The sequence below is a fragment of the Phascolarctos cinereus genome, unplaced genomic scaffold (genome assembly GCF_003287225.1).
Source record: "Phascolarctos cinereus isolate Bilbo 61053 unplaced genomic scaffold, phaCin_HiC Scaffold_5;HRSCAF=322, whole genome shotgun sequence".
NCBI classification, from domain to species: Eukaryota; Metazoa; Chordata; class Mammalia; order Diprotodontia; family Phascolarctidae; genus Phascolarctos; species Phascolarctos cinereus.
In genome coordinates, this window is record NW_027555958.1 from 52,674,521 (window position 1) to 52,687,160 (window position 12,640).

General features: G+C 43.6%; 1 protein-coding gene across 2 annotated transcripts in view; it reads left to right on the plus strand.

The window, feature by feature from the left end:
• The first annotated feature begins 14 nt into the window (after nt 1-14).
• TSPAN2 (tetraspanin 2) overlaps nt 15-12,640 on the plus strand; it is a 61,730-nt gene continuing 49,104 nt past the window's right edge. Inside the window, exon 1 of one of the 2 annotated variants that reach the window (XM_021002496.2) lies at nt 15-161. In XM_021002496.2, the coding sequence (XP_020858155.1) occupies nt 93-161 (69 nt within the window). In that variant the 5' untranslated portion in view covers nt 15-92. The remainder of the gene's footprint in view (nt 162-12,640) is intronic. The other variant, XM_021002488.2, reaches the window with a different exon arrangement.

A 12,640-nucleotide genomic window follows, 5' to 3' on the forward strand; every position in this document is an offset into this window, starting at 1 on the left:
CTCCCGTGGCCCCGCCCCCTCCCCGCAGGGCTCCAGCTGAGCTCGGAGCCCGGCCTGGGGACTCGGGATCCCGCTGCTGCCGGGGCCGCAGGATGGGGCGCGTCCTCGGGGGCCTGCGCTGCATCAAGTACATGCTGCTTGCCTTCAACCTGCTTTTCTGGGTAAGCCCCAAGCGCGGAGCGGGGTGGGCGCTCCCAGGTCAAAAGGAGCAGGACGAATGAGGGGGGCTCCCCAGGGAGGAAGGGAGCAAAGGAGGGACTGCAGTTGCTGAGTCCGGGTCCGGGCGGGCTTGGGACCGAGAGTGACAGTGAGAGGGGGGCGGAGGTGGGGGGGAAGGGGCGTGTGCATGTATATGTGTGTGCATGTATGTATGTGTGTGCATGTATGTGTGTATGCGCGAACCTAAAGGGGAAATGAGACAGAGACACAAAGAGAAGACGGAGAGAACCAGAGGGAAAGGGATGGAGAGGCATAAAGGAAAAAACAAACGGGGTAGGCAGAAACGTTGGGGAACGGAGGGAGAGTAATTTTAAACTGAGGTTTCATTCTGGGGCAGGGATTCCTTCCAACCTCTATCTAAACGCTTCCCTATCCCTCCTCAGTCCTCCAGGCAGTTCTGGCTGAATGGGGCACCACCTGCTTCTCTTCACCTGGTGTGGGTTTTCTACCTTCACCAGCCCCGCCTCCCCTCCCACCCTCTAATCAGCTTGTCCGTCTGTTTCTTCTTGCCAGCCTTCCCTCCCCTCAGGAGCCAGGGTCTGATCAAGAGGCCAGGAGGGTCCTGGCAGGTGCAGAGTGCCCCTTTAAGGGACAACATAAAAACAGAGCCAAATCTGGAGAGAAATTTCTTGGGGGTTTTTTTTGGTGGGGGGGGCGGGGTGCAGTGCAGGGGGATATTGGTTTACCGGAGACCCGGGTCCAAAGGAGGGAGGAGGAAGTGCTGGCTGGGGACCAGCGGTTTGTGTAAGGGGGTTTTCCCAAGGTAAACAGTCTTGTCCCAGCAGCCAACCAGGTCTCAAAATCCTCCAATGTACCCAGCACCTTTTGATTCTCAGAGATGATCTCATCCAACTCTGAAGGAGTTTATTGCATTGACGATAGAAGGAACGAGAACCAAATATGGTTCCCACTTCATAGGTGGAGGCACTGGGTCTCTGGCAGAGGGTCATGATGCCTTGGGTATTTCGGATTCTTGTAGGCATGACCCTTCCTAGGTCTCTCGTTGCCCCATCCTATGTCTACCTCTTGAAGGAATCAAAATAGGGTCTAAATGTTTTCTCTCTGTCTCTTAGCAAATCTTTTTAGGGTTATCACAAGATGTAAACTTCCGTTGGGTAGGGGGACTACTCCAAAAAATGACAGGCTGTCTAGTGGGGGTGAGGGCTATTTTTGTTTTGTTTTTCTGAGAGGCAGCAATGATATAGAAAAAAGAATTATGGGTCCAGAATTAGGAGGTTGGGGTTTGGATTCTGGTTCTGATACTTCCTAGCTATGTGTAATGCTGACATTTTAAGCCTCAGTTTCCTCACATATAAAATGGAGATAATAATATCTGTCCGACGTCCTTGACAAGATTGTTGGAAAGAAAGTGTCTTATAAACACTAAAGTACTAAATAATTTAAGATATTCTTCTGAGATAGGAATGGGGTAGCTGTGACCTGAGCCATGAAACTGCCCAGTCTTCCAGGAAGGTATGGAGGAAAAGTATTCTTTCTGGTTTGAGGAAGCTTTTTAGTTTTAGAAAGAACTTCTTCCAATTGTGACATTACTAAACCGGCCCCTGGCAGTGGGGCAGTCTTCACTTGCATCTTCTGCCAATGCAGAGTAATTCCCAGAAGACCACATTGTCTCTCGGCTCAAACTGCCCTCAGCAGGAGTCTCCAGCAGCAGCAGAGGCTTGGGAGGAGAAGCATATAACCTGGCTGAAAAGTCCTAAAATGTCAAACCCATGATTTCTGCCAGCTGAGGTGTTTTCACTGAGTTTATCTTAGGAATAAATGCTTCTCAGGACACAAAATTCCAGATTTTTAAAATTTCCTTGTGAAATGTGTTGTCATTTAATTATCCACATGCAAATTATCCACTCTAGATTGCCTGCTATACGTTTTTAATCCCAATTGCAAACCTTTTCTGGACTATCTTTCCCCTTCTTTTCATAGAGACAAATTAATTTTAAAATCTGCCTGAAGAGAGTATAATTAGGAAGGTAAATCTGCTGCAAAAAGATTTATTAATTTGTATTTACAGGGTACAAATTATATGTCTAGAACTGGTCTTCAATCTAGCAGGGGCATTTGGTTTTTTCGTCCTGACCTATGATTCAATCACTGTGGAGAACAGCTGTGCTCTGATGTAGAAATAAAGAAGTAAATAAAGTCTCTTTAAGTGAGACTTAGACAGTTATATGGGAGCACTGATAGCTTAGGTGATTTGCCCATTGTCACACAGTTTATATGTCTGAGGCCTGACTTGAACCTAAGGCTAGGAACTTCCAGGCCTGTCCTATAGTTACCCCACCAGAATACCTCAAAGGCATGTAAGAGAAGAATAAAAAGACAGTTCTTGCCTTTAAGGATTTTGTGATTCTTTTGTTAAAAAAAAAAAAGATCATGTGACAAAAACATCAAAACTAATAACATCACATAGTTTATTAATCAATAGAAAATTGTGTGGTATTGATTTACCTGTTAAGGATTAGACAAGGAGAGGTCTTGCACCGTCAGAATGTAGACTCATAGCATGTTGGATTTAAAAGTGTTCTGGAGGCAGTGTATTGGGATAGAAATGGAGTCCCAGGATCTGAGTTCAAATTCCGAACTCTCTCCTTCCTTTCTGGGCAAGGTACTTTATCTATCTGGGTCTGTCTCCTCCAGCATGGTTAGAGGTTGGACTAAGGTGCCATCCAATTCCAGATCTGCATCCTATGATCCTCCTTCAAATTTCTAGACTTTGGTTTGAATCTTGACTCTGGCCTGATCCTACTTTCACTATGTTTATTACTTGTCTAAATACATGTCTTATCCCCACCTATTGAATGAGAAGCTTCTTGAGGATTGGGACTATTGTTTTTCATCTCTGAATCCCCAACAGTGCTTTGCACATTTGGGGAGAGGGTCAAATTTGTAATTTTATACATGTAGAGAATTCCAAAGTGCAAAAATTCCCTCTAAAAATGAAGATCAAAAACTCTTCATTTATCTTGTAGAGTTGTGCTGGGTATGGAGAAGTTAAATGGTACCTGTGGTCCCATAGCTAGAATGTGCCTGAGGCAATAAATCAACATTTATTAAGCACCCACTATGTGTTAGATACTGTGCTAAGCAGTAGGGATACAAAAAGAGGCAAAAGATAGTCCCTCCCCTCAAGGAGCTCACAATCTAACAGAGGAGATAACAAGCAAATATTTACAAACAAGCTATGTACAAGATGGCATGTCTGACTCTTCATGATCCCATTTGGGGTTTTCTTGGCAAAGATATTGGGGTCGTTTGCCATTTCCTTCTCTAGCTCATTTGCTGAGGAACTGAGGTTAAGGGTTAAGTGACTTGCCCAGGGTCACACAGCTTGTAAGTATCTGAAACTGAATTTGAACTCATGAACAAGAGCCTTCCAGATTCTGAGCCTAATGCTCTAGCTGCTGCCCCACCCAGCTGCCCATGTAAGATAAGTAGGAAATAATTAACTGAGAGAAGGCACTAGAATTAAGAGGGGTTGGGAAAGAGTTTCTGGAGATGATTGGATTTTAGTTGAGACTGAAAGGAAGCCAGGGAATTCAGTAGGTGGAAATGAGGAAGGAGAACATTCCAGGAATGGGAGACAGCCAGCGAAAATGTCTGGAGCTGAGAGATGGAGTGTCTTGTTCATGGCACACAGAGGAGGCCAGTGCCATGGAACAGAAGAATACGTAGTAGGGAGTCCGCTGTGGCATGCTGTCTTATACATAGCATGGGCCTAATCAATGTTTGTTGGATTGTTGAATCTAGGCCAATCTCCTAACTTGACATGAAAAAAAGAAAGCCCAGAAGGGGGAAAGAAGTGACTTTTCAAAGATAAGAACAGTTAGTGAGTGAGGTTTCCTGACTTCCCTTTCAATGTGTTTTCAAAGTAGTCAGAAAAGGTTTCATGGAAGAATTTTTATTGTTAATAATAATAATTCAAAAAATAGCATTTATATACCATTTTAAGGTTCACAAAATGCTTTACAAATATTTTATCCTTGGAATAACCCTGGAAGGTAAGTGCTATTATCATCCCCATTTTACAGATGAGGAAACCAAGGTAAACAGAGGCCCAGGATCAGTGTCTGAGACTGGATTTGAATGCAGGTCTTCCTGACTCCAAGTCCAATATGTGGCCCTTTGAAAGATCAGTAGGAACTGGATAAAGGACAGCAAAGGACATTGCCAGGTGGGAGGGGAGAAAGAGAAGAGAACATGATAGAGCAAAACCACAAAAGGGAGAATAAATGTAGCATGCCTTTTGACAGGAAGACTGGTTAATGATGTGAATTAACTGCATCTTGGGAAAAAATCTGTACTCTGCCCCTTAGCTAGTGAACCTGACTTGGTCTGCCTTGTTCTACATACAGTATTTTAATGGCTCTGTGATCTCAATATGGAAACTCCCTCCAAAAGTGCAGATCTCAATCCATTCAAGATTCTCTTTGTCCTTTATCCCTCTGTCTTACTGTCTTTATATTCTGCTTTTTGCCTCTTGGTTCATTTTTAATTTTCAGATATTCAATTCAATTTAGCAAGTACTTATTAGGTGCCTTTATTAAAATTTATTACATAGTTTGATCCTAGAAGAGAAATCAGGGTCCCTGTTCCCCGCCAGCCTGGCCCAGACTAGCAAAATAACACATTCTGGTAAAGAGGACAGATGATTTGGCAAGGAGCTCTTACTTGGGACAAATTACCTAAATAATTGCTTCCATTTTGTGTGGGAGACCAAAATCCAGAGAAATCCTGACCTACTTCGTCTAGTGGCTGTTTCCTGAATGATGGGATTGGGGGGATAGGATGCTGTTGGGAGAAGGGCCGAAGAACTGTTTTCCTGAAAACTGAGAAGGTGGCTGTCCTTCACCATCTTTTATTTCCATCTCTACTTAGGTGCCCCTGAGCTCTCCGGGCTCTCCAGGGTAGCACTTCCTCTTCCTTTTTAGGTTCTCCCCATACTTCAGCGGCATGGCTGGCCCTGAGCCTCTGGAAGGTGTAGTTTTTAATCCACAACTTGATAAATCATTTTGTATCCTGCTGGCAGTTTGGTTTGACTTTCCCAAGGTTCTGATCCTGGCTTTGTAAACACTGAACTCTATCAAACCCACTCTAACAGCATACTCCCTTCCCTGAGCGCCTCTAAATAGATTCACTATGGAATTTCAAGAGGGGAAAAAAAAACCAACAACCCGCAATCACCAGCCTGGAATTACTTTCTGATACTGTGGCTGATGTCTGACATGAAAGCCCTCCCTCCAGCATGTCTCAGTTCAGACACCACAATCTGATAGAACAAAGTATTCCTGGGGCCGTTGGTGAAATCACCTTTATTTTTTTTCCCCTGTTGCATAGCAATATGAATAACACGCCACCACCCACCCTGTCCACTTACGGTGATTTACAGACAAACCTAGGAGCTGTTTATTCCTTTGGTATATTGTTGTGAGCTCAGCGTTTTCCTCACATTGTACTGTGTACCCCGGGCTCTTGGGGCGATACTGACCCCACAGGAAACACAACTACTCAGATGATGAAAGTCAGATGCCATATATGGCAAACAGAGCCGTTCCACTTCGCTTTTGACCCCTGCTAGTGGGGTAATGGGGAATAGAGAGCCTGGTGTTATCAACCTCCTTGGGGTGGAGAAGAGAAAATGGTAACACCACCACCACCACCACCAACACTACCAACATTACTAACACTACTGACATTTCTATGGCACATTAAGTGTTACAAAGCACAATTCATTTGGATCTCACCACAGCCTTGTGAGAGGGGTAGGTACTGCATGTATTAACCTCGTTTTACAGTTAAGGAAACTGAGTCTCAGAGAGGAAATTTCTTAACTTGCCCAGGCTCACACAGCGAAGAAGTGTCAGAAATGAGATTCAAACCCAAGGATCTCCTGCCTCCCAAATCCACGCTCTTTCCAGGACTCCAAGCAAGCTCTGTTAATTAATTTTAATATTTCACATTGGAGTCACTAAAGTCATTGTATTAGAAACGGAAGATTTTTTAAAAAATTTCCTAGTCATTTCAGCTCACGTCCTACCTTGTCCCTCACATAATCCAGCTACGATATAGCGTCAGGAGATTTTATCTGTGGCCTTATAACTTGATTTCTAAGAGATCTGGGACTAAAAAATACCTGGAATACACTATAGCAAACCTATATTATTAAGCTTCTGCTGTGTGCTAAACCCTGTACTAGGGACTGGGTGGGGGCTGGGAGAGAAGGGGGTTGAATATCAAAGTGTAGATATACCACAGTTCTTCCCCTCAAAGTGTTTACACCCTAACTGGAGAGTAAGATACTAAAGCAGATAGCTTCAATACCAAAAATTTCGTGATGCTAGGTAGTTACACTAGAAAGTTGTGAAATAAGAACATTATGTGAAATCTGATGGGGAAAGCCATGACCACTGGGTAGGAACCACATGAAGGAAGTAGCATTTGAATTGGCCTTTAAGGGAGGGGTAAGAACTGGACAGGAGAAGAGGACAAGGTGAGGGCAGGGCACTCCAGACCTGGAATATCCAAAAGCCAGAGCAGAGATACCAAAACAGGAAAGTCTAGTATGTGTCCCTGGAGCCAAGAGTTGTCCAGTTTGGCAGGAACACAATATAATATGTGAGGGAAGTAACATGGTATAAGGGTAGGAAGATTGTGAAATACCAGATTGCGAAGGGCCTGGAATACCAAGCAAAAAGCATTCGGATTTCGCCTGGTAGATAATAGGGAGTCACTGAGGGTGTTTGAGCAGAGGAGTGACATGATTTATACATAAGGAAAGGTTTTCTGGTATTGTTATGAGGGATGGATTGGAGGATAGGAGACTGATTAGGAAGGCCTTGCACTGATATAGGATTGGGACCCTTGATGGTAATGAACCATCCCTCCAAAAGCTTCAAGGCATTTTGGTAGGCTCATCTTCACTTTTGTACCTTTTCAGGATGGGAAGGAAGCAGAATTATCTAGATATCTTAGAAGTATTGTCCAGTGGCCTGGCAGCAACTGAATTTTCTCATTGTTCAAATCACGGTATAGGTAACGTCTCAGGCCTGCAGAGGACAGGCTTGGCTAAATTAGAGGGATTGAGGGGATCCAGGCAGTCAAGGATTTAAGGTAGAAGGCAGAAGCATCCAAGGAGGAGGAAGATTCTGAAGAGAGTCCAGGAGTGCCTAAAGTCCCCTTCTAGAGGAGATCCAGCCCTAGTCTGTCACCTGAGCTCCAGGGCTCTACCTCCATTGTCTGGTTGGACATTTCAAATTAGCTATGCCAGAGGCATCTCAAACAAAACTATGTTCAAAGCAGAATTCATTCTCTTTTCCCTAGAACTCATATGTCTTTCAAATGTCCATATCTCCATTCAGAGCCCCATCACCCAAGTTCACAACCTCAGTGATCCTCTGACCTCCTCACTCGATTTATCTCCCATATCCAATCACTTTCCACTTCTGTCTCTACAACATCTCTTGCATCCATCCTCCCCTACAGCTTTTACCTCTGCTCAGGTCCTCATCACTTTCCACCCAGATGATAACAATGGCCTCCTAACTGGTCTCCCCATCTCAAATCTCAGAACCCTCCATCCTATCCTCTATTATAGCTGCTAAAGTGATTTTCCTAACACACAGATCTGACCACATCTTCCCCCTACTTGATGAATTCCAGTGTCTCCCTTTTGCCTTTAGTATTAAATAGAAAATCCCCTATTTGGCTTTTAAGGCCCTTCACAACTTGACCCCACTTTACCTTTCCAACCTTGTTATTCATTACTCTCTTTCCTTTACTTGGCAGTTCAATAAGATTGCCTTGATTTTCCTCAAGTATGATGCACTGGTCTAGGCACTAGGGCAGGGGTGGGGAACCTCAAGGCCACATCTGGCCCTCTAGGTCCTCAAGTGGGGCCCTGTGACTAAATCCAAACTTTAAAGAACAAATCCCCTTAATAAAAAGATTTGTTCTGTAGAACTTGGACTTGGTCAAAAGGCAGCACCCAAAGACCTAGAAGGCCACATGTGGCCTCAAGGTCACAAGTTCCCCACCCTTGCACTAGGGAGATACAGACTAATGGAAAACTATGCCTTCCCTCATTGAGCTTACATTCTACTAGAACAAAGAAAGAGTTATAGGAAAGTTATTGTAACAGCAATATTTTTGGAATGATCTAAAGGGAAAAGCACAAATGCTTAATGTGTGAATTCTGGGCTATCTCTCATAAAGGCACCATTTTCCATCTTTTCCCTTATTCTTGAAAAACTAAAACTAAAGAGAATTTTTTTTAAAAGCCCAAAACTTTGTGGCCTGACATTTCAAGTACAGAAATCTTGGAAAACTACAGGAAATGCCTGTCACCCAAACAAGCAGTAGAGAGCTTAAAAAACAAAAAAACAACCAAATAATGACAAGTCAAGCTATTGATGTCTGGGAAGTAATATTCTTCCTGTCTTGTGTAACATTAAATTTCACCCTTTAGTATAGAGCATTAGTATTTCTGTTACTGAAATCATAGAGATGGTAAGATAATCTCAGAATTACAGGCCTAGAAGAGACCTGGTCCAGCTCCATTCCATCACGCCTCAGGGGGGATCTGAGGGATAGAGGGTTAAGTTGTTGTTGTTGTCTAGTTGTTTCAGTTGTTTCCAACTTTCCATGACCCCATTTGGGGTTTTCTTGGCAGAGATACCAGAGTGGTTTGCCATTTCCTTTTCTAGCTCATTTGACAGATGAGGAAACTGAGGCAAATGGGGTTAAGTGACTTGCCTAGAGTCACACAGCTAGTAAATGTCTGAGGCCGGATTAGAACTCAGGTCTTCCTGACTCTATCCACTGAGCCACCCAGCTGCCCTAAAGGGTTAAGAGGCTGGCCTAAAATTTCACAAGTAGTGCTCAGGGTAGATCTGACTGTCATGCCAGTATTTCTTCTTCCACTGGAAGGTCACAATCATGAAAGTAGGGACCATTTCTCCTTTTTATTTTTGTATCCCCAGTACCCGAAAGGCAGCTGGCCTTGGAGTCAGGAAGACTTGGTTAAGTCCCATCTCTGACATAGACTAGCTGTGCAACTCTGAGCAATCAGCAAGTATTAGTTACAGACCAGTTACATCTGCATCAGTGGAGGGTGTCTCCACACCTGGAGTTCCCTACACATAAACTCATAAGTCAGGGCCAGAAAAAAAATCGTTCTATATGTAGCACACAATCAACACATACTTATTAAGTCCCTACTCTGAGCTGAGCACTGAGGATACAAAGAAAGGCACTGTGTAGAAACCAGCTCTAGGCAGGATAAATTGGAGAGAATCAACAGAGGAGACAGCATTAGCGTCAAGGAAGATCAGGAAAGGCTTCTTGTAGGAGGTGGGATTTTAGCTGAGACTTAAAAGAACACAGGGAAGCCAGGAGGCAGCGATGAGGAGGAAGAGCATTCTAGGCATGGGGGATCACCAGGGAAAGTGCCCAGAGTCTGGAGATAGTGTCTTGTTCAAGGAATAGCAAAGAGGTCAGTGTCACTGGATGGCACGAAAGATAGGAGTACGTGTGGTGTGAGAAGCCTGGAAAGATACAAAAGGGCCAGGTTGTAAAAGCCTTGGAACTCCATTTTAAAATTTTGTTTTATAAAAAGAATAAATCTAATATAATGTAAATTTAATTTTATAAATAGAATAAATATAATATAAATTTTGTAACTTTCTAAATATAATAGAACTTAATTTAATAATTTTATCAATAGAATAAACACATTTAATCCTGGAGGTGATAGGGAGCCAATGAAGTTTACTGAATGGGGAAGAGGTGCAGGTAATGTAGTCAGACTTGTGGTTTAGGAAGATCAGTTTGACAGCTGGGTGGTGGAGGGACTAGAGGGGGGAGTGGGAATTGAACAGACTCATTTAGTCCAGGGTTCCCAAAGAGACAGTATGTTCCAATACAAGAGTTGTCAAGCTTTCAGAAGTGGGTGTTTCTCCTTGCTGTTACCTGGCTTCATTGTAGTAGGGAGAAACAGATTGGCAAAGAGGATGGTTATCAGTGGAGACTCCTAAGAGCCAGGTCAGGGGACAGATCGGGGCAGCAGGAGTGCTCCTGCGTGGGGAGCAGGGGAGCTTTGGCAGCCTCATTGGCTCACGTGGGCATCCTGCCCAGAGGAGCCAACTGGCAGAAACACGGCCAGGAACACCAGACAGACCACAGCTCTGAGCCTCTGCCTCTTGGTGGAGAGCTCAAGGGGACAGGTGTGCCCTGGGTTTCTGACCCCTTCTCTAGTAACAGGAACTCCAGAAGGGGAGGCAGAAGGTCTGGGGGCTAAGCAAACTTGGCCATTGACCTGTCTACCTTGAGGCATGCCATTTAAACTGAACTTCTCCCTGTCTGTCGAAGAGTCAATACCACTTGGCTGGCTTACTTTACTGAGCTCATAAGGATGTGGTGAGGCAGAATGAGTCACTGTGAAAATGCTATAGAGGAAAAGGACTATGAGAACCCAAGCTATAAGCCAATGTTTCCTAATGAACACTGTCCAAGCTAGCTTTTTCATAGCATATATTTTGCCTAGATAATGCTAACTGAGCTGACCACAGAGATCTGTTGCCATCAACAATCCTGCTCATAGCAAAAAAAAAAAAATCAGGGCAGCTAGGGGGTGCAGTGGATAGAGCACTGGCCCAGGATTCAGGAGGCCCTGAGTTCAAATGTGACCTCAGACACTTGACACTTACTAGCTGTGTGACCCTGGGCAAGTCGCTTAACCCCATTGCCTAGCAAAAAAACCCAAAACAAAACAAAAAACAAAAAACCAAACAAACAGTCCTACTCATGTCTAAACCAATACTTTCCCAAAACAATTTTTCTTTACATGCTTTCACTCCTGGCATGGCTAAAAATGGTGAAAACACTCATGAATTGCAAAAATGTGGGCATTCTAGACAACAAGAAACTATATCTATCTTTCTTTATTATTGTTGTGCAGTTGTTTTCAGTAGTGTCCAACTCCTCATGACCCCATTTGGAGTTTTCTTGGCAAAGATGTTGGAATGGTTTGCCATTTCCTTCTCCGACTCATTTTACAGCTCAGAAAACTGAGGCAAACAGAGTTAAGTGACTTGCACAGGGTCATATAACTAGGAAGTATCTGGGATTAGATTTGAACTCAGGTCTTCCTGACTCTAGCACCAGCATTTTATGCACTGTGCCACCTAGCTGCCTATGTGTGTGTATGTGTGCATGTACATACATGCATACATACACACACAGATACACACCTATACTATTTAATGCCCTGTTCTTGCTAATGTGAGAAAAGCTGATGGGGAGGGGGGGACATATCAATTCCAGAGAGAATGGGTCTTCACTGTCCATTTTGATGGCTCACATCTTCATCTGTGACCCCTGACATTCAAGGTGCTGTGCCAGAGGCTATGGGGGCCAGAGTGCTATAGAAGGAAAATAAAAAGATGTGGTCTCCTCCTCCATCCTGACAGTGTAGAGAATGGAAAGAATTTGACTCCCTTCTGACGGGGATAGGTTTGTTGCTGTTGTTCTGTAAGTTGGTTTGTTTTTCTGATATCTCATTGATTCTAGGCTTTATTTCCTCACTGATGGCATTCTCTGGGAATATGGGGTGTGTCCTTATTGCAGGTTAAAGAACCTCTAACAACCAGAATCCCCTTTCCCCATTCTTGCTAGCTCTTCCCCTATTCCCCTTCAAGAAAGGTGCTGTGTCAATCTCATAAATAAATACAACCAGTTCACAATTATCTGAGTGTGAATTATCCAATTTGTGGATTGGTCAAAGCTAACTTTTTAGTTTTTTGTTTCCTTCTTCCCCTACCATCAGACACACCACTGTCATTTCCATTCTATTGTCAAATGATGCATATTCAAGGACTGCAAATTGAATTAACGTAATTTTAATGGTCTAGGTCAGGTATTCTTAACCTGGGGTCTATGAATTTGATTATACATACCTGTGTATTTAAAACTGTATTTCAATATAATTAGTTTCCTTTTTGATCCTGTGTATTCTATTTTATGCATTTAAAAAGCATTATTCTGAGAAGGGGTCCACAGAATTCACCAGACTGTCAAAGGGGCCACACACACACACACACACACACCCCTGCCAAAGTTAGGAGTGACTGGTCGATATCAAACAGAAGGAGGTAAATTTGTCAACAGGACAATAAAATAGTCATATCCTGCACCCCAAGGCCCTATAGCAACGATTTGGACTTTGTGTTTGCACCCCTGCTGCCTTCCCAGTACAGAGAAGCAAGTAGTAACTATATGTAAATATCACCTTACCTGACGGGCGTATTCCAGGAACTTCACAAAAAGTCTTATGCAGAGCATGAGGAGGAGGATAAGTTAGCAGCTCAGGGAACATTTAGCGTTTGGTATTTCCAGACCAACCAACCACTAG